Below are 21,811 nucleotides of genomic sequence, written 5' to 3'. Positions count from 1 at the left end.
GTTCATATCAAGGAGCTTTACAAAACTTGGTAATCCAACAGACATCCCGACACGTAGGCGTAGCTCAAGGTCGATGACAAATGATTGGAAAAGAGAAAGTAGAAAAGGTTTAAAAGAAATAGAAGGTGAAGAGAAAATGAATAAGTGTTGTGGCTAGTTTAAATCAACAATATGCGACAAGATGTACTACCAAGCCAAAGGAAAAGGAAACTAGATACATTTTATTTACTCATGGATTTGCCCGATGTAATGCCTTAAAATAAATATACTTGCTTTCATAGTTTTGCCCGCTTCTGGGAAACGATTCCTAGTGTTGAAACATTGCCACCAATCGAAAAGGCATTTTAAACAATGTAATTTCTTCTTTTAAGAAATACTGTGTAGTTTTCACCCAAAACACACATTATTGGTTTAAAACTACCCAGAATTGGATAAGGATTTAACCAATTGTTGTGTGGACATTATGTTGCCCAACATTGTTTAAGAGTGTAATATTACAAGTAGCACGAAATCGTTATTAACTGCATCGTATTCAAATGGTCTAGGGTACATTTTAGTTGGTATTGAAGGATGGGCTAAGCCGAAAGTTTTTAACTGACATAGCAAATATTTTTATAAAATAAAATCTGAGAAAGTCGTCCTCGATGACCCCTTCCCCCACCCCCCGGTTTCAACTGCCGGTGGGAAGTCCAGACAGACACCAACCAGAAGTGAACAGTGGTCCGACGAAATCTCTGTTAACACTTCCAAAAGCGTTTATGATAATGCTTGATATCATGGTTTCTATAAAATGTTATGTTTGGAATTGCCAAATAAAGTTATGAAAGTAGTCGGTAATTAGGTAGTTAAACGCTTGAGGATCATCCTTTTTGACCGGTTGGAATTTCCTTTTACATCGTTCATAAAAAAATATGGGACATGACCAGATTATTTATGATGGAGTAAAGGGTCTGCGAGTGAAGCTATCCCCGCCCGGACAAAAAGCATATCCATAAATTAAAGTGTACTCAAAATAACTGTCCTAATCATGTTAAAATTTACAACGAAATTGATTATTAAATTTATTTCCGTTGATATTTGGCTCTCTCGCGAACTCTCAAAAACGAGAATACAATTGAGGCATAGGGGGTACATTTCGACTTTTCTTCCAGCGTACATTTCCGTGGTTTACGATAAGCTGTCTACATATAGCCTTAAATTAGTGATAAGCATTATGGGTATGTACGTAAAGCTCTGTATATTCAAGTATCCTTTAAAGGGATTTATATCTGAATAAATAGAGTAAAATTCACATAGCAAAATGCTGAAAATTTCATCAAAATCGGATAACAAATAACGAAGTTATTTAATTTTAAAGTTTCTAAATATTGTGTGAAAACAGTTATATGCACATCGTCATGAATATTCATTACGTGGGCTGATGATATCACATCCCCACTTTCTTTTTCTTATGCTATTACATGAAATCATAAATGTTTCATTTTTCCATACATTGTAAATGATGTGTCTCCGTTATGATGAAATAAGTTGTGGCAATAAATAACTAATGCACTTAATCAGTTATCAATCCAATTGTTTTAGTTCTTGGTTGAAAATTTTTGAATAAACCTAATTTCATACAATAAAATACAAAAGAACAAGTGGGGATATAACATCATCAGCCCACCTAATGAATATTCACAAAGACATGCCTTGAACTGTTCCACCGGAATAATGCAATTTTTTTAATTCAATAACTTCGTTATTTGTTATCCGATTTTGATCCAAGTTTCTGCATTTTACTTTGTGAATTTACTCTATTTATTGAGATAGAAATGTCTCTAGCCTAGAACATCCCTTTAAAGTATTTTCAATATTTCATTGACATGATTGATAGAAATTGCTCGAGCACATACGTTTTGAAACTAATAACTATAATTAAAATCATTTACACAGTCTGACACGTAATTTTTCCATTGAGTCTTGAGTACAAAAAAAAAAAATTCATACGTCTATTCCAAGGACAAACTGTAAATTATATTGCCATCCAACCACAATTTATAGGAATTTATTGTTACGTATATACCGATATCGCAATCAATTTAAAAATTGCGAATATTCGTTATCATCCGTAGGCCTAACACCCATATTGTTGATGAATAGAGAGAGAGAGAGAGGGGGGATGGAGAGGGAGAGAGAGGGGGAGATAGAGATATACACTGTAAAAACTCCGGTGTTGATTTAACACCAGCCCGGAATCTATATATGTCCACACCAGAGAAGTGTTAAACAACACCAGTTTCGTTTTGGTCTAACACCAGAAAGGTGTTTATACGACACCAATTAGTTTTAAAACAGCATCGGTTTGATTCCAAACTGGTGTTGTTTCAATACTTCTCTGGTGTGGACATATATAGATTCCGCGCTGGTGTTAAATCAACACCGGAGTTTTTGCAGTGTAGAGAGAGATGAATCAACATCATCAATCTTGACCTGTATCCCTTTTTTTTATAAAGAGATGTTTTAATAGCAAATTGAAAATTTCCATAACAAGTTTTCTTTAAGCCATTCAAATTGAATGATTCCAGTAGCTTTAATTGCATTTTTCTATGGCAAGTTTTATGAAAAGGGTCCCAGACGAGCAGGGGCGGAAATCTCTCCCAAAAGGTAGGGGGACACAGGGGCGGATCGAGCCTTCGCCAATAGGGGGGGGGGGGCCTGAAATTTGTTTCAGCCATATTTTCCCGATTGGCAGCTCGAAGATGATTTTTGTTTGTTTCTTTGAAGGGGTAGTCCTCATTAGTCACTTCTTAGCTTTATTCTTATAAATTAATATATAATATCATAATTCTTATTTATATGATGCGAGCGCGAAGCGCGAGCTAATTTTTTTGGAAATTTTCCTAAAATTTGAACTGATTCTGGGCAATGTTTGTTATCCTGAAAAAGATGTGTATGCAACTTAATAATTACTACGAACGCAAAGCGCGAGCAGAAATGAACTGATGGAAAAGATACCTGTTAAAGTAGCATTTAGCAATCAAATAATGCGAGCGCTAGGCGCGAGCTAATTTTTTTTGGACATTTCACCTAAAGAATAGAAATTCTAAGCACTCTTTGTAACTCAAGCAGAATAGGTATATAAGTAAACAATTAATGCGAGCGCGAAGCGCGAGCGGAAAATTTCGAGATTTAGTCCTGTAATATTTACTGAACGAGACACTCTATACATGTTTTGTGAATCCTGAAAAGGATGAGTATTAATAATGCGAGCGCGAGCAGAAAATGTTTATATACGTTTTGAACTGGTACCTGTTGAAAAGGTACTTGTTAAGGACTGCTTGCATTTAGCCATGAAGGCGTTACATATTTCAACAATCAAAAAATGCGAGCGCGAAGCGCGAGCTGAAAAATTTTGAACTTTCTAAAGAAAGAATGGAAAATTTTAATCAGTTTTTGTAATCGTGAACAGGATAGCTATATAATTTAACGCTTGGTGCGTGCGCGAAGCGCGAGCAGAATTTTTTTCGAGATTTAGACCTAAGAATGGGCCAATCTGTTCATGTTTTGTAAATCATCAAAAGGATGAGTAATATGGGGTCTTCCTACAATAATAATGCGAGCACAAAGCGCGAGCAGAAAATTTTTGATATTGTGATCTGAAACTGGATAATGATTTAAATTAGAGAACAAATTGAGTATCTGAATAAACATGCGCGAGCGTGTTTCACATTTAGACCTAGAATCTAGGCATTCTAAATACAACTTTAATCATGAAAATCATAAGACTTTGATATTCCGATCTGAAAAAAAAGTCAATTTCAGCTTTATATTTCAAGCCCTTTGTAGAAAAATTGTAAGGTGGATATGGATCGCACTTTATAAAAAAGAGCTGATATTATTATTACTTTGAGTTTTGACATAGGACCGGGACATTCTTACGACATGTCATCATATGAAAATGATGACTATCTTCCTATTCCTCTTGCTAAGCGCGAGATGAAACAAAAGGGACAATTTGATTATTAAATTAATATCATATTTATTAATGCCTTATGAGGGCGCGAAATCTGATCATGGCATAAAAATTGGACATTTCACTTTTGTGATTATGAATAGGATGCATCAGTTAATATATTTTTAACCATTAATGCGAGCGCAAATCGCGAGCTAAAATTTTTGATAAACTGTCATGAAAAGGGAATTTTAAGTAGTTTGTTGTATAATCAATATTGAAACATTTATATAACTCGCCAATGAAAAATGCGAGCGTGCAGCGCGCTAGCTGATACGTCTTGACAATCAGACCTGAAAAGGGATATTTTGAAAACTTTATGGAATACACGAAAATAATAGGTACATGATAAATCAAAATTTGCGAGCGCGCAGCGCAAGCAGCAAATGTTAACATTCAGACCATAAAACTGACATTTTTACAGAGCACTTTTTAAAAACCAATTTGTAAATTACACAAAATAATGAAAGTTCGATTTCCGAGGTGAAATATATTTGTATATTGACTTCCAAACTTGATATTCGAACTCCATATTGACCAAGATATGTAAATCACCGCACAGGCAATGCGAGCGCGAAGCGCGAGCGAAAATTTTATATAGTGGCACGAAAGATTATTTTTATTTTCCAAGACTTCCCCTCATCTTATTTTATGCACTCGTCGTCCTTCTCCAATTTTTCTCCTCTCTTTTCCCTCCTTTTTCCTTCTTTCTTTCCTTTTTTCTTTTTTTTGCTCCGCCAAGAGGGGGGGGGGGGGGCGGGCCCCTCGGCCCCTGGATCCGCCTATGGGGACAAGGGGCGGGAAAATTTGACAAGCAAAAAAAAGGTTATCATCGCCAAAGTAAGGTCATATCTCGTCCCAAAATACATGTTTTATTTCGATTTAGAATGATGTATTTCTTACCATCATAAAAGACCAAAAATAGTAGGGGGGACATTTGATATTGTGTCCCCCCTACTATTTTGAGTAGGGGGGACACGTCCCCCCTGTCCCCCCTGGGATTTCCGCCCATGCAGACGAGGAACGGATTTGTTAGGTTTCCATCAAAGGGGATTTGGAGATTTATTGCACTGGCATACAGATGGGGGGATCTTGCAGGGCTCTTGCGCCCCCCCCCAAAAAAAAAAAAAATATATTATATATATATATATATATTTCACGACCAAGGAAAAAAAAGAGAAAAGAAAAGTAAAAGAGAGAAGGGTGAAAATGTGATATCATATTCTGAATATGTTTGTAAATATCTATTACAAAATATTTTGTATATATTTTGTAATAAAAATGTTGACACTTTTCTTCGCAACTTTTTATAAATTTTACGCGATACACCATATTTAGCCCCCTCAATTTTGTTTGGCTCTTTACGCCACTGATATATTGAATGTCATTCAATTATTTAATTTTATCTACAACTATGGGAGAAGATGTAGGCCTACAGTTTTTCATTCGAACGTATTACTGTTTGAATTAAACATTTATCGCTTTATTTCTAATTCGATTGATCATTCTTATGTGGCAATAGTTTCTTACATTATTGAAAGAGAAAAGGATGACGACTCTAGATCTAGAAATTGTATGTGTTTTTTTCTTATTTAGTGATTAGCTCATATATGCGTCTTTGTTCTTGACGTAATTTCTATACGTATAATCGTCCAGTAGAATCTCAATAAAAATATGGGCTAATGCTTCAGGTACCTTCATGTGATGTAGCTTTTAAACTTTATATGCCACTAAATTAGAAAAAAAATAAGCTAAACTATAAGAAAAAACGCAGATTATGGCAACTCCTTGCGCGTGTAAATAACCATTATTATCATCATTATGATTAGAAGAATGGAAACATTCATGAGGTAAATTTCCTATGTATTCAACTTCCTGAATTTCATCATTGCTATTTTTAGCGCTGCTTAATCGGAAGAGTGAGAATGGAGATACTGTAGCTACAATGGAAGGAAACGTCATTGACAGCATTATATTGTAACAGGGTAACTTATAACTAATAGTTTAACTCCACGATACAAAAAAATAATTTACGAATCTACAATTGGTCCGAATGTTCGTTAATCCGAAGAAAATAATTATATTAAATATGCCATCCATTATTTTTGTTAATCAAGTGCACACCTAGTTGCCAAGAATGCATGTAGCATTTCCATTTATTTGAATATAGGAATATATAAATTGTATTTATTTATTTTATTTATTTTATTTATTTTATTTATTTTATTTATTTTATTTATTTTATTTATTTTATTTATTTTATTTATTTTTTGCTTCATTTATGCATTTACATGTATATGTTATTTTGCATTGTATTTGAATGTATTGTATGGTGAATAAATGAAATTAAATCAAAAGGGCATTGTCGATTCAAAGCCATGTTCACGGCCGGGCAGAGGTGCCGTGGCTGGGGATCGAACCCCGGACTTTCAATAAAAACGATTCGCAGAAACGACATTCCCTAAAAGCTTCTTTTAAATGTCTTATATCCAATCATCACGAACCATGTAGCATTGCAAGTTCTGAAAATTATAATCCATAAGGAAAATGGGGAACTGTTCGAATGTGACAATTTCTGCACAAAAATCGTTATTAAAAAAGTGTGTAAAATGATTCTGATCACAAACTCTAAATGTGATGTTTTTTTCTTTTGATATGTGAAGGAGAATTTAAAAATAATTAAAATTCAAGATTCTTTTATTGGTCATTGTACGAATACAAAGAAATATGATTTCCAATGGCTTTAACAATAAGTATACACAAAGATGAAAAGTACAATATATCATAACAATATTGAAATACTTTACATGAACAATCACGATAAATTGTCAATAACTGTCTGCAATTACTTTAATACCCCTAAAAATTCATAATGCATGTGGATGATGATAAAAGGTCTGTATGCTGCTATAACACCCCGATCCCCATACTAGAATATGCGGAAAATATTCATCATTGAATTTCAAACACAATAAATTAGAAGAAATAGTATACATGTACATATCATAACATTTGTACAAGACAATGGTGAAAGTAAGTTAGAGAGAAGGAGAGGAAAACAGAGGAAGAGAAATAAGAAGGAGAAGATGAAGAAGAAGGGGAAAAAGAAGGAGAAGATAAAGAAGAAGATCAAAGAGGAGAGAGGAAATAGGAGAAGGGAGAAGAATAAGGAGGGAGAAGAATGAAGAAAAAAAGGAATATGACATCATCGTTAACATGTTAATTGGCATTGTTTATCTAGCAGTCATATCAACATCAAAATACCCTACCAACGAAACTAGGCCAACTTGGGGGATGACCATAAATATGACGGGACCAAGATTACAGAGGGCTCATCGTGTATAATGATTATAACATAGTAATTTCAAATTATTACTGCTCAATAATTTATATGGATAATATACTCAACTGCGCATTGCAATACTTAGCAAGTGCAAAGGAAAGAAGCAAAACCTGTATAATTAAAGGAACATAACGGAGATTTACATATCTCTCCAAATTACATTATACAACAAAAGTTCAATGTATTCATTAAAATCTCGCTTGAAAAGGGTATATTGCAAAATATAATTGTGATTGACAGACTGCTTCTTCAGCAAACGCAAGAGCCATGTGGATGATGAAGGAAAGCATTTTTTGTTTGTGTGTATGTAACACGAATTGAGTTTTTTTTCGTATTATTTTCATGATAATTTCATACGTCTAAGGTAAAAACCTAAGTTTCTTTCTAGAAAACATCAATATATTGATAATAATTCGGTAGTGCGATGAGCAAAAATAAATAAATTGAGGGGGCCAGATATACTGGCGTCTAGGGCTAAATGTATAAAAGCCTGCAAGCGAGGCGAGTGAGGAAAAAGATGACCCTCATTTATACAAAACAAATCTAACTATGAGATAGATTTTAACATAAAATACCTCAGAAGGTAATATCATATCTCACCCATTTTCCTTTCGTTTTCTCCCCTTTTCCTAGAGTGAAACTTTTAAGGGGTCCATACATGGTCCAAAGCCCCCCCCCCCCCCCACACACACACACACACCCTCATGTACGGCAGAGGAATAGAGGGATTCTAATATGCTTTTCACACTGCACTTTCTTCCATTAACCCCAGGAAATTGGTGGGGCTAAGGGGGGTCTTAGCCCCACCAATTTCCCGGGGTTAAGCTTAGCCCACTTCAATTCACACTACGTTTTAGCAAAGTGGGCTAGCACAGTAAATAGTACGGTACTATCTGGCCCTGCAAAAAAAGCAGGGTTAGCCGGCTTATTGTGGTGCTAGCACCACAATTGCGGTGCTTATAGAGATGCAATGTGAAACGAAACAGGGCTAAGCAAAAGTGGGGCTAAGCATTAGCCAGTCACAGAAGTCGAAATTGCACGTTAATCGCGCTCTGTATGGTAAAATCATCAATATTTATGAGCTGTGTGATTGCCCCGGGTTAAGGCGTTAACCCCGGCTAAGCAAATAGTACGGGGTTAAGAAAGACAGTGTGAATCGAAAAAAAGATAGTCTGGGGTTAAGGATAGTATGGGGTTAAGGAAATGCAGTGTGAAAAGCATATAAGTGTAACTACGAATAGTACCCAAGTATGGATCATCGCATTTGTACTATTTTTTTTTCTTGTTAAGCACTGGTGAGCATCTAATTTCTTTCTATTATCTAATCAAATTCAAAGCAAACTGAACCGAAAACAAATCCCGTGCATGTCGTGTGTAATTCATTTGTAAGAAACGCCTAAAAACGGTTAGTTATTCCCAGGGAATTTGATAAATCGAGGAATAAAATAAAGGGATTTTGGCTGAGGCTTGGGGAGAATAACATTCCTCAATTCTTGAATGGAATTGTACCCACATAAACCACACAAAAACATCCAAACCATGATAATAAAACCACCTAACCAAAGATCTGAAGCGTGCAGTCATGCCAATTGACAATAAAACTATTATAGTCGGGTGCAATGATGTCACATGGTGCGTATTTCATCACTGCTATCTTTATTGATGATGTCATACAATATTGTGACGTCACCCTAATCGAACAAACCGTCTAGATCTGTGACTTTCTGCACAATTTCTGACAACATGGTTATAAAAAGAACAAATAAAAGTTTTATGGCAAAAAGCATAAAGGGTTAAAGTACATTTGGTGGTACTTTAGAAGCACAATTCATTATTCAAAGTAAATACACTCTTTAAAATGTTCATACTCATGTGATTATAATGTTAAACAACAATACTCATTTTACTGAAGATAAGATATATATATATATATATATATATATATATATATATATATATATATATATATATATATATATGTATGTATATCGGGGCCGCGGAACCGGGGGGCTGGGGGGCTTCAGCCCCCCCCCCCCCCCCACTTATTTCCAAAACCGTGTACAAAAACGTAAAATTGACCATATGATTGTGATTTTTAGCATGATCAGCCCCCCCCCACTTTTGGCTCAGCCCCCCCCCCCCCCCCACTTTGAAAACCGTTCCGCGGCCCCTGTATATAATGAACTGTTAAGATTTTGAACACTTGTTTTACAGGGTTGTATAGAACTTAAAACATTGCAGAGTAGGATCACAATCATGTATAGGCATTTATTACATTTTTCTCACCGAGAAAATTGTATTTTATTGATCGCCCTTTTCTTGAATGTATATTGTCTTTTATTAGTACACCCGAGAATTATAGACTTAACAGTGTTTGATCATAACGTGTTGTCACATTTTACTGTTTTGAAAGAAACAGGAAAATGGCAACTTTGACAGGTACGCTACTTTCGATCTCTCTCTCCCTAAAAAACAAAGTGTGAATTCGCTTTTGAGAGGAAAGTTGAGACATGGGCGTAGATCCGCTCGCGATTTCTACATTACGTGGGGGGTGGGGTGGCGCTTGGTATTATTGCGTAATATCCCCCCCCCCCCCGCGATGAATAGAACTTTGTGCGGACTGAGATTTCGTTCACAAAAAAATACAATAAGAGTAACAAAATATCAGAAAGTACTGTGTCAGTCGATCGTGAGCTACGGTGATTTTTTCAAATAAGTAAGTGAAAAGAACGGAGGCCGGGGCCTGCCAAGGAAAAAACAATGCTGTATGGGAGGCAAGCCCGGTCATAATAAACCCCAAGCTTTTCATTCCCCTTGGTAGTGACGTGAAGGATCACTAAATTTGGAGTGAAGTAAGAGTGAAAGCACGAGCATCCCACAAAGATTTCACCATAAAAAGAGTGAAAATTCACTCAACAACCAGAGAAAGACACCCATGATCTACTGGAGTAAATCTTATTCACTAGCTGTCTTCGATGAGTGAATTATTCACTTTAATAATTCTTTTTGTTAGTTTTTTTCTCCCAGTTCGGCTAGGACAATTAAAATAATCAAACTGCCAATCTGTACAAAACTGGATTAGGAAACTTGAAGGCGTTTCCTAAAAAAACAATTATGCATATCTCAAGACCGAAAGACCAATCAGTGTCGCAAATCCCGTCATTCCCAGTACATTTTAAGAGTACTTCAGAGTGTCTAACAAGCATGAAAGAAATCTGACCTATTTGGGGATTTTTTTTTAACAGTAGCGTAAGAAGCCCCCCCCCCCTAGAAAAAAAAAATGGAGGGGGCACAATATATGGAGCACGTGGACAAAAAAAAGCTTTCAAATTTCGAGCGAGCACTAAAATTTTGACCATTTTAAGTTAAAAATTTAACGTCGTGGTAGATTTTGACATAATATTTAGAAAATAGCAAAGCTTTTCCTTATCCATTCTTTTTCTGTATTTTCCTCTTTTTTAATATTATATTTATTGATTGTGGGCGTATGGCCCAGGCCCCCATCTGTACGTCAGCGAAATGCTATTATTAAGGCAACCCTTTTTAAAACCAATTACATCATTATTTTGTTCTCAAAATATGAGGATTGTTTCATGTTCAACATTCGGTATTTGCTTGTCAAATAAAAGCGAAGAATAACCCACCTTTAGTACATGAAGTTTTATTTCAAAAGGAGCTAAATCCACTTTTGGACATTTTCTGCAAATCAATGTTTTTAATTCACCACTTTCCCTTATCCACTGCTTTTTATTTGATAATTATGATAGTGCTATCATCCTAGATCAATTAAATCATGTTTTCAAAAATCTAGCATTCTTTATCAATTTAAAAAAGAGGAATAAATCATATTTTCATGGATTTAGCTCCTTTTTGGAGAAAAAAAATTGTAGAATGCTCCACTTTTGCCATTCCAAACATGTTTAATATTGGAAATTGAAAAAGATCCACATAAATATTGCTAGCAGAGTACATTTCACACTGTTAGAAAATTTACCCTTATTATTGATTATGTAGGCATGAAATCACACTGTGATAGTCAATAACGTCTGGGTACACAGCGACGGTGCTACATTGTATAAATAAATATATATATATATATATAATTCCTGGCAAGCTATATTTGAAATAACTTTTAAACAAGCCAAGCCATAATGACGCAGGATATTTCATTGCTCATCTCAATCATGGGTAGGAAATGTTGGGATCACAGCTTTTTTTAAACATATTTTTTAGATCAACGGAGCGCATGTTCCATTACATATTGCCCCCTGACAATCAATTTCATGGCAAATGTGCATACATGTCTAAGCCCACAAGCTATTGCAACTATTCAAAAATGAAACACCCAACCACAATCGTATTCAAATACATAATGACCACACTGCCCTCCCCTCTCTATCAAAATCCTCACCCAGACTCTATTGCATAGGTCATCTTACATTCTGCCCCAAGGCAATAGGCCTAAATTTCATGCAATCTTGGAATATTAAGCACACAAAAACAAATATTCCGAAATACATAGCCAAATCACGATCCTTACATCATTATAGAGAATTGTTTTTAGTTTTTATGCACTTAAAATGGCATTCTCAATCCTCATCATCATCATGAGCTTTACCCCTTCCCCCCCCCCCCCAAACAAAAAAAACCCTCACCCTAACTCTATGGCCAGTTTTTCTCAAAGTACACACAAGAGATTCAGACAGGAGGAATAATCCAGGCAGAAATGTCAAGTTACGCAAATAGAAACTAGGTTATAATAACAATAATCATGTGCAACATTTATATAGCGCTGAATACAATGTTTTTAGGCACTGCCATACTTCTACCCTGGTATTAGCACAGCTACCCTGATCAGGTGTTCGAGCATTCCAAGGAATTCCTTCCTACCTGGGCCCCGTTGCATAAAAGTTACTATTATTGTAACCTCACCATCCAGCGGTAACTACCTTGGTAACACTGATCAACAGCCAATCACATTCAAGGATTCCATGAAAATTACCATAATGGTAACGTTTATGCAATGGGGCTCAGGCACCCATTTACTACACCTGGGTGGAGAGTGGTAAATGTAGATAAACACACTGCCAATGGACACAAGTACCATGGTGCCGGGATTCGAACCCGGACCTTGTGGTTCAAATAGACCAGTTCGGTATTATATGTACCTCATGGGCAATTTTGGTTGAGTGACCTTTTATTTTTTTACATTAGGATGCAGAAATTGTATAGACCAGGTGACTAGAATAGCACACCAATGATCATGAACACTCTATGAAAGTATTTGTTTTTTTAGTTTGAATGCATTAACAAGTTGCTATAACAATGTATACACAACAAAAAAAGTAAGTCCCCCCTAAATCAAATTGCTGTAACTTTTGAACGGAATTATTTTGAGATATGATATTTCGTAGGTGGTTTTCTACACTCATTAAGCAACTCCTGGGGGAAAATGAGATTGATCGGTTGGGTCATGCGTGAGTAAATAAAGATTGAATTAAAAATGACCATTTTTGAAAGTCACAAGAGTCGTTTTTTTCAGATTGTGCAAATACAAAGTTGGGCAAAAGTTGTTATTAGGTGAATTTTATGGTGTCACTCCACACACAATTTTGATATCGTATGTTTATGGTTGAGTGAGCACAATGTATTGCAGGGGCCGCGGAAGCGGGGGGGGGGGGGGGGTTCAGCCCACCACTTTTTTTTCCAAAAGCATAGACAAAAATGTAAAAATTACAATACGATTGTGATTTTTTGCATGGTCAGTCCCCCCCCCCCCACCTTGAAAACCGTTCCGCGGCCCCGGTATTGTGACGTATCATCATAGGGGTTTATGGTAGTATCCTCTACAACTTGTTAGATCATGTTAAAATTTGAAAATGTTGGTGGTTCCCCCGATTATAGGCCCCTCTCCCATTTAAAATTCTGGATCCACCACCGATTGGCCATAAATTAAACTGATCCTGAGAAATTGTTAGGAAAAAATACATTTATGCAGTATAAAGAGTATACATTCCTAATTTTTCGAATGTGCTCGCTCAACCATGAAAATTTTAAAAGTTTGGAAAATTTTGGTGATAGAAATGATGGATGATAAAAACAACAGCAATTAAAGTCACATTTGAAACTGAATTTTCCCCCAATATTCACTTTATTACCCTTTAAAATGAGTCTGTGACATTGAAAATACCCCTTTTCCCACTTTGATGCGTGCTCACTCATCCATAAATAAACAAATCGATTTCATTTTTGCACAGAATTCTGCCCATAGGTTGATAAACATTACTGCCAAATGACATTGCGAAAGACAGCCTTGAAAAAAAGTTCCACCATATTGAATAAGGGGTTACTTATTCATAAACATATGCACCCATAATGTACACAATGTCTATGAGAGAGGAAGTCAAAATTTTAACAAATGTGAAATGAGGGCTTGTTTCATATACGGTTTTTGTTACTTCTGCCAACAATTATTTCATGAAACTTCGCAAATGGCTTCAGAGTAACACTATCCAAAAGGCGCGCACACCAAAATAACCATTCGATACGGCACAGAGTGGGGCCAAGGCCTTGAACTTTCTTCTTATTTGCATAATTTTCGAATATTGTGTGCTCACTGATGCATTAAACATCGGGATTTTCATAAAAATCAAATCAAATGAACTATGCAAGGAGGTTTGTGACAGATATCCATAGTTACAAATTGCATTTTTTCCAATAACGTAAAATAGAGCTAATCACATTCCACATGTTCATTCAAGCGTGAATGTTAATTAAACGCCTGTGAATCATTGAAGCATGTTAATTGGTCATGAACATAACGAAAAAGTTGTGAAAAGATCATTTTCAGTTACCAAAATGAAACAATACATGCCTATGATATTTGAAAATCGTATTTTTTGTTTTCAATAAATGTTCATTGAACCGTGAAACGATGAAAATTGTTGAAGATGCTCTTCCCAAAAATAACTGTCATCGTATTCTATCATTTTTATTGATAGAAATGTGTAAAACATCCAATTATAGCAAATTTGGACTTGTGTTTATTCAACCGTGAAATTTAGCCAAAAAAGTTGTATCGTCTTTTAGAAAGTACCTTTTACAAGTCTTCTGACTAATTTTCATGATGAGAATGTGGAATTAGTTCCAATAAAATGGAATCAAAGTAATGATATTTGGCTTGTGACTTTTGAAAAGTGACATTTTTGCCGTCTGACGGTGCTCACTGAAGCATGACGTAAAATACGTCCGCAACATTTACTCAGATAGCTTATAAAATTACCTACACGCTCATGTAAAAATATATTAAAAACTCGCATTGGTTCGGAAATTATTCATGTTTGTTTAAGGGGGGACTTACTTTTTTTGTTGTGTATATTTTGCCAACTGTGAAATACATGTACCAGCCGCAAGAGGACGCATTGTTGTAGTTTTTTGTGGATCTAGTGAAAAACAAAATTAAAAAGAATATATGAATAATAATCAAGACATCAAAGTTGGTGCTTATCTCATTAGATATTAAACCACCATGTCACTTTTCGTCCAAATGACCTTCTTCTGATCAAGCGCAGAATGGAACTCCGAACTGGCTAATTCCGGAGACTTATCCACCGAGTCACATCACCTCTACAGTTTGACCAAAAAAAAATACACACACCACTGAATTCAAGGCTCATACATTTTAATGCTACAAGTGATTCAGCAAATACATGTACATTTGAAGTACCAATATACATCTTGAAAAATTTTATCATCATTTTTACATATCCATTCAGTGGACTTACAACTGAAAAACACAGCCCACCATCCCATCTCAAAGAAACTGAGATCACTGAAAGATATAAGGGAACTTGCTAAGCCGACTACAAAATTATGTTTTCGGATAGCACTTCCGATTGTATATCCTCTGTATAATCATGAAATTAGAATGACACAATACTGCATTATGAATGAATATAATAATCATCTATATAGATTGAGTATATAAAGTCCATGCATCGTCTTGTTTTCAACAAATAAAGCAGGACAAGCCTAAGTTTGAAATAAAATAACAAAATTAAATTAAAACAAAATAAAGGAAAAAAAAGTTTTGTCAGAGATTGCAAGCAGCCAAAATGAACAAAACAAGGATATTACAAGTTGTTGATACATAATGTGCAGACGTGCGTGATGGAACGCGACAAAGGGGAGCAATATTCAGCATCATTAACAATACATGTTACTGATGTATGTTTAATCAAACTTTACACAAATAAATCATATCCTTCGATGTATGTATAAGAATCCAACTGAGGTCCCACAATCATGAATTTGAAATACACAGCTGCAAAGCACATTCCAATTTGTATAAAGTCATGCTTAAGAGCCGAATACCCACTTAACAAGGAAGAAGACATTTTGAGTTTCAGAACTAATTTAAATGCAACTGAGTTCTCAAATAATGTTATCGATGAGAGTATCTGACCTCCAGCACACTTTCATTGGAAAGTACATGTATATGAACTAGATCGATATTAAAAAAAAGGTCAAACTGCAATGTGCTATGCAAAGAAAAGCTACTATTCAGGGTTAATTATATTTTTGAAACAACAAGTGCAAAAAAAAGAAGGTTAATGGCCCCTTACAATTACATGTACGTCAGAGACGTGTAATTGCCACAGAAGTTGGCAAACGTCTTTCCATTGCTCTTCATCACGTTTCATCATAGACAAACAAACAGGGTTGCAGGAAAGATGCAGTGAAGTCTTTTCGCAGGAAAACCACTATCATTGTACAGCTTTCCTGCATCCCTGGGCCCCGTTTGACAAAGAGTTGCAATTGATCCAATCAATCGCAATTGATCCAATCAATCGCAACTATGGAAAGCCAGCAAAGTCAACATATAAAATGCATGTTTAAAAAAATTCTAGATATGAATGTATATTACATAAATTCATTGATTTCTTGACAATTTGGTGTGTTCTCCTTCGTTTGCAAAGCACATTTTGCAAATTTCCTGTAGAAAAAAATTATGACACTAATGGATTTCCATAGTTACAGTTGATTGGATCAATCGTAACTTTGTAAGATGGGGCTTTGTTGTCTTGTCCATCTATGATAGAGTATAGAGATCGACAAATGAAAACACCCTTGGGAGATTCCTCCATTAAAGACATGACTATGACATGTGCCTATTAAAGCAAATTTCTGTTGAGCTACATGTAGTTTGTCTCCCAGTAATAATTTTTAATTTTTTTAAAATCACATAGCACTGAATACAATGTTTATAACTGCTGATATCATTACCCTGCTAATGAGCCAGTTCATAGATACACTGCCAGCATGTGCTAGTAAATATCATTATAACTCAAACATAAATTCAATTGAAACTCTATAGGGATTGCCTGAAATGGTAACACTTGGTTCATACAAATTGAATTCCCTTGCAATGGAGAACATAACATTCCCCACTCCCTGGGGGTGTATGCTACGTGTAAGGATTACAAATGTTCTTCAAGCCATGGGCTCAGAAAAAAAGCATGACACCCCCATCCGTCTGCAGTGGAGAACATGACATTCTCCACTCCCTGGGTTATATTCTTATCACAACAAGCATGACGATGGATCTAATACTCCCTTGCAATGGAGAACACGATGACCTTTACCTCTCCCCCTGGTGTATTCCGAGAATTCTGATTGTTCCTCATATCATGGGCTTAGATAAAAATGCCTTCAATACTACCCATGCAGTGGAGAACAGAACATTCCCCACTCCCTGGGTATATTCTCATCACAAGCATGACGATGGATCTTATACTCCCTTGCAATGGAGAACATGATGATCGTTACCTCTCCCCCTGGTGTATTCCGAGAATTCTGATTGCTCCTCATATCATGGGCTTAGATAAAAATGTGACAAAGCCTTCAATACTACCCATGCATTGGAGAACAGAACATTCCCCACTCCCTGGTGAGTATACCTAGGATTACGACAGTTCTTCAAAATCATGGACCCAGAAAAAGCATGGCGATCACTGATACAATCCCCGTGCAGTGTAGAACATTACTGATTTTCTTCATTTGCAATAAGTTTTGTACAAAAAAAAAATAGTTAAATTTTACATCTAGAGCACTACATAAATATTCATATCATACATTTTGTTTTCTTGTATAAAAATTTGACACACAATAGCATTATTTGGTCATGTTTTCCACTTCAAAAACATCTGTTCCAAAACATAGAAATATCTATAGACTGTAAGACAAAGAGAAGAAAATAAACACATGCATAAACTACACTCCTTCTACTACATCATACAGGTGTTTGTTAATGATAATGCAAATTTAAAATTTGTATTCACTATGTTAATCAAAGAATAATCAAACATCAATTCTTGTGTACAACAGAATTCCACCCACACCTGCCCATAGCAATCTTGATACTCAATCTGATTGCACATACATGTAAGCATGATAAAATTGAAGAACACACAAACAATGGCCTTTGATTCATACATTAATTATGAAAGCATATTTTAATATTAATTCTCGTTTATATATTTTGTATATTTTCTTTACTGTACTCCAATTTCCATTTCAATGTACCGGTATCTTCATTTGTTTTGTATATTCCTTTTATGCGCGTATCATTTCCAACAAGCCATTCATGTGCTTTTCAAGATCCTCCCTCCAAAGGTATTTTGTTTCGTATGCATAATTACTTGTTTGTATAAAATGGGTTTATCTTGAAGTGATGTTTTCTTTGGTCTGAAGTTTTTGACATACGATAAACCCTTATGAGCCACAATTAAATGATGAATTTAATTTATTTTTCACTTTTCAAGATATCATGCTTTGTGGAGGATTATGGCGCAGTGGATCAGTCGTCTGACTTTGAAACAGAAGGACAGGGGTTCAAATCCTAGCCATGGCATGATTTTATTTTCAGCAAGAAATTGATCCTCAGTGGGCTGTAATCAACCTGGCAGGAATTTATTTCTTGAAATGCTTATGTGCTATAAAAGGTGTCGGGGCTAAATCCAGGTTAATAATATCCAACTCCTTTGGAAGCGCATAGGGACATTTTATCCTAATGCGATGTGCACTATACAAGAACAGTGTTATTTATATATGGTTCATACCACAAATGATTGCAACCAGTCATAAAAAGCAATGGCCAATCACAAAATCCTTGCTTATTCACATTGTGAAATATTGCCACTATCAACCTGTGATAACCACTGCTTAAAATTTTCAAATGAATTCATTGTTCGAAGTTTGCAAATATATATGCATGTAACTATGCCGAAAACAGGAGGGGAAAATTATAATCAAGGGTGCATCTACAAGATTTTAACTCCTGAAAAGTTTGGTTTTGAAACGAGGTATCCCATGATGTTAAGCATTTATAAACTTTCTTGCAATCTTGTTTATGGCTCTAATAGATTTCTTTCCCTAACAGATCCAAGGATTGCTTCTACATGACTACAAACTATAATATAAACTGGGATATTATTATAGGTTTAAAAGCAGTGAATTAACCCTCTTTTTCCTGTGTGTAGGGAATGTCTCAGAGAAACCAGAAATTAGTTAAGCAAAAAATGTGATTAGTTAGACACTGTTACTTACTAGATTTACATCACATGCTTTTAATGGATTGACCAAAATGTTAAACCTTTGTAGACGTATGATCTTCCAAAAATACATTGAAAAACAGTTCTTTTGCAGGACACATACTGTACATATACTAAATCATAAAGGTAAGAAGACAGATAAGATAAATATACATCAAAGTCTCCAAACATAATAATACTCTTTTAAAAAAAAACAAGAAAGTATCTTTAAGATTTAAACATAAATAGTTGTAATGTCAGCTCACTAAAATATTGACACCTTGTCTTCATCACAATGCACTAAATTCTGTTTTCACATTGGGTAAATACAGAGATAATGGATTGGTAAAGTTTGAATAAATAACCTTTTCTCGTTGTATATGATAATAAATATAACTACAAGATGTTGCCTTCTTTGCAAGAGTCATTGAAACAAATTAAGGATTACAATTTGGTCAAGCGACATGTTATATGGCCTATTATAATGCAACTATGCTGTGTTAGTGGTTTCGTTGTAACAGCATGACATTGTACCTATTGTCTGAGAGCATACACTCTACTGATCTAGAATATAGAATAAATGATGATAATACTATTAGGTCTATGATTTGTGATACACACATTCGGGGGGGGGGGGGATAAATAAACATTTCTCATCTTGCTTCAACACCATCCTTCCTCTATTCGAAAATCTCAATAAAAAACAATGTGGCAGACATGACACTTAAAGCCCAGCGCACACTAAAAGATCTGTTCGTGATCCACTTTTGGAGAAACCTGAAATAGCATTTGATATGAACATTCCAACCTGTGCAATACCAAATTTGGTTTGATTACAAAATTTGAGATGACACCATAGAGAGAGAGAGAGAGCCTCCCTGCCGTTATGAAAGCAAATTCAACTCCTAATTGTAATTCACAATGTCATGGTTATTTTTCCTTTGGCTACGATTTGGCCTTTACTCCAACCCCAAGATTTGCAGCAAAGCAGGATTTTTATTTTACATGAGGATTCAGAGTGTTAATCTGAAATTCAAATAAGATCATTTTACTTATTTGAACTTTCATATTTATCCCTATGGAGGCTGAACAATTTTGCTATAATGCATGCTTTCTATAGACTCCAGCCCACATATATACGGGTTCAGCTTCCAATGGTTTAATGAAAAATACGATTTGTTGAAAAAAATAGTATTAGACACCGTTCTCATTATACTTCTAAAACTAGCTTACTGGAAATCGGTTCAGGAAACCAGTTTGGAAGATCGCATTGCTAGCGTTCCCATTTGATCAGCCTTCACGTAAAGTTGTCTTGTTGCTATGGGAATGCTCTCGGTGGGGCAACATGTTTCGCGCAAAATTTGGAACCACAACGTAGGCATACTGCACAAAGTACGTGGAGTAGCGCACCATCAAAATGTGCGAAGATCGCTTCCAGAAGAACGGTTGTGTCCTCACTTACGGTAAAACCAGTTCAACGAGGCAAAGCGATCTTGAAAACTACATCACGAGGTGGTTTTCCAAACTGGTTTGGAAGATCGCTTCCAAGACCGCTTTGACCGTTCTCATTACGCTTTAAACTAGTTTTAGGACGTTAGTGAGAACGGTGTCTTAGGCAGGTCTCAGAGTGGCAATATTCCAGTGAGCTGACAAATTGAGCACTTGAACTGCTATCATAGTCACACTAGTTGTGATAACATGATGTCAGCTCTGCGCAATTCCTTATTTACTTCTATATGTACTTACATGTACTTATCAACTATATACAACCACATGCCATTTGACATGGGTAGGGAAGGTTGAGGGGTGCGGTGAGGGACTCGGAGGGGAGGGGGGGAGGGGCTCAGTCTATCTTAACTGCACTGTATATCTTGGATACAAAATAATAAGCTGCGTAGAATCCTATCGTTCCGGTCAGGATCCAGAATGTTAGGACCATCATGAAAGTGTAACCAAAGTACAGGAGGGCGGGTACAAACTGGGTGATTTCCAGCTGAAATGAATTGAAAGAAATAACATTTAATTAGAGACAATTTTCATCTCCCTTGCAACATGAAAACTAACTTCTTTCCTCATAGGTCTAATTATCATTCTCTATCAACGTTATGAGTGCTATATTAGTTGTAATTGATATATTTTCATGTTTGACTTTTTGTTAATCATTCTGGATTGTATAATTACTTAACACATTGACATTTATTGGTTTTTGGACCGTCAGTCTTTGTTTTTTTATTCTACAGTTTTACTCGAATATATGGTGATATCATGGGAGTTTGAATCCAAGTTTGTTAGGCCTATTTATTATCACAGGAATACAGACAAATGTTGATGACTTTATACAAAGAGTTCAATCGATTGAAAAGGGCACTGTATGAATCATCAACAATTTCAACAGTGATTTCAAGATTGGCGATTGCCTGAAGGTACAATACTAATTTCCTTTAACTCTTTGTGCGCTGGGCCACGAACCCCTCTGTACTGAATTATTTTCAGGGAGGAAAACAATGCATTGTTTGCTTGAGCGTGAAATGCGAAGTTCGCACGGCACCAAGTGTGCATACGTGCGAAGTACGCATGGAAAGGGCTAATATGCTTTATATATTCATTTTATGGTATGTTTGATGTAAATTGCTGGTCATTGCTGTTCAATTCTTCATTAGATATAGAGTACCGAAGCGATGGTTCCTAACATTTAGAACCAGGCCAATAATACATTGACTTCAATGAGGCTTATTATGTATTCATGAGGTCATATCTAAGGCCCCCATTGACCAATTCAAACCAAATTTGGCTTGTGAGGGGTTTTATCATACTCTACCGAAATATGGTATAAAAAATGCTGACATGCTAGAAGTGAAAATTGATGACGTCATACTTCAGTAC

At 35.7% G+C, this 21,811-nt stretch overlaps 1 protein-coding gene across 2 annotated transcripts in view; it reads right to left on the bottom strand.

Moving 5' to 3' along the window:
- Positions 1-13,723: 13,723 nt before the first annotated feature.
- Positions 13,724-21,811, bottom strand: part of LOC129280625 (transmembrane 9 superfamily member 4-like) — a 48,653-nt gene continuing 40,565 nt past the window's right edge. Inside the window, exon 17 of one of the 2 annotated variants that reach the window (XR_010296301.1) lies at positions 13,724-14,723. Coding sequence is in view for 1 of the 2 variants with exons in the window: in XM_064112385.1 (XP_063968455.1) it covers positions 20,772-20,921 (150 nt within the window). In the remaining variant the exon portion in view is untranslated. Of the gene's footprint in view, positions 14,724-15,001; positions 20,922-21,811 lie in introns of those variants that run through there. The other variant, XM_064112385.1, reaches the window with a different exon arrangement.

Source organism: Lytechinus pictus, chromosome 17 (genome assembly GCF_037042905.1).
Source record: "Lytechinus pictus isolate F3 Inbred chromosome 17, Lp3.0, whole genome shotgun sequence".
Lineage (NCBI taxonomy): Eukaryota > Metazoa > Echinodermata > Echinoidea > Temnopleuroida > Toxopneustidae > Lytechinus > Lytechinus pictus.
Note: the sequence above shows the minus strand (reverse complement) of the source record. Positions and strands in the feature narration are given on the sequence as shown.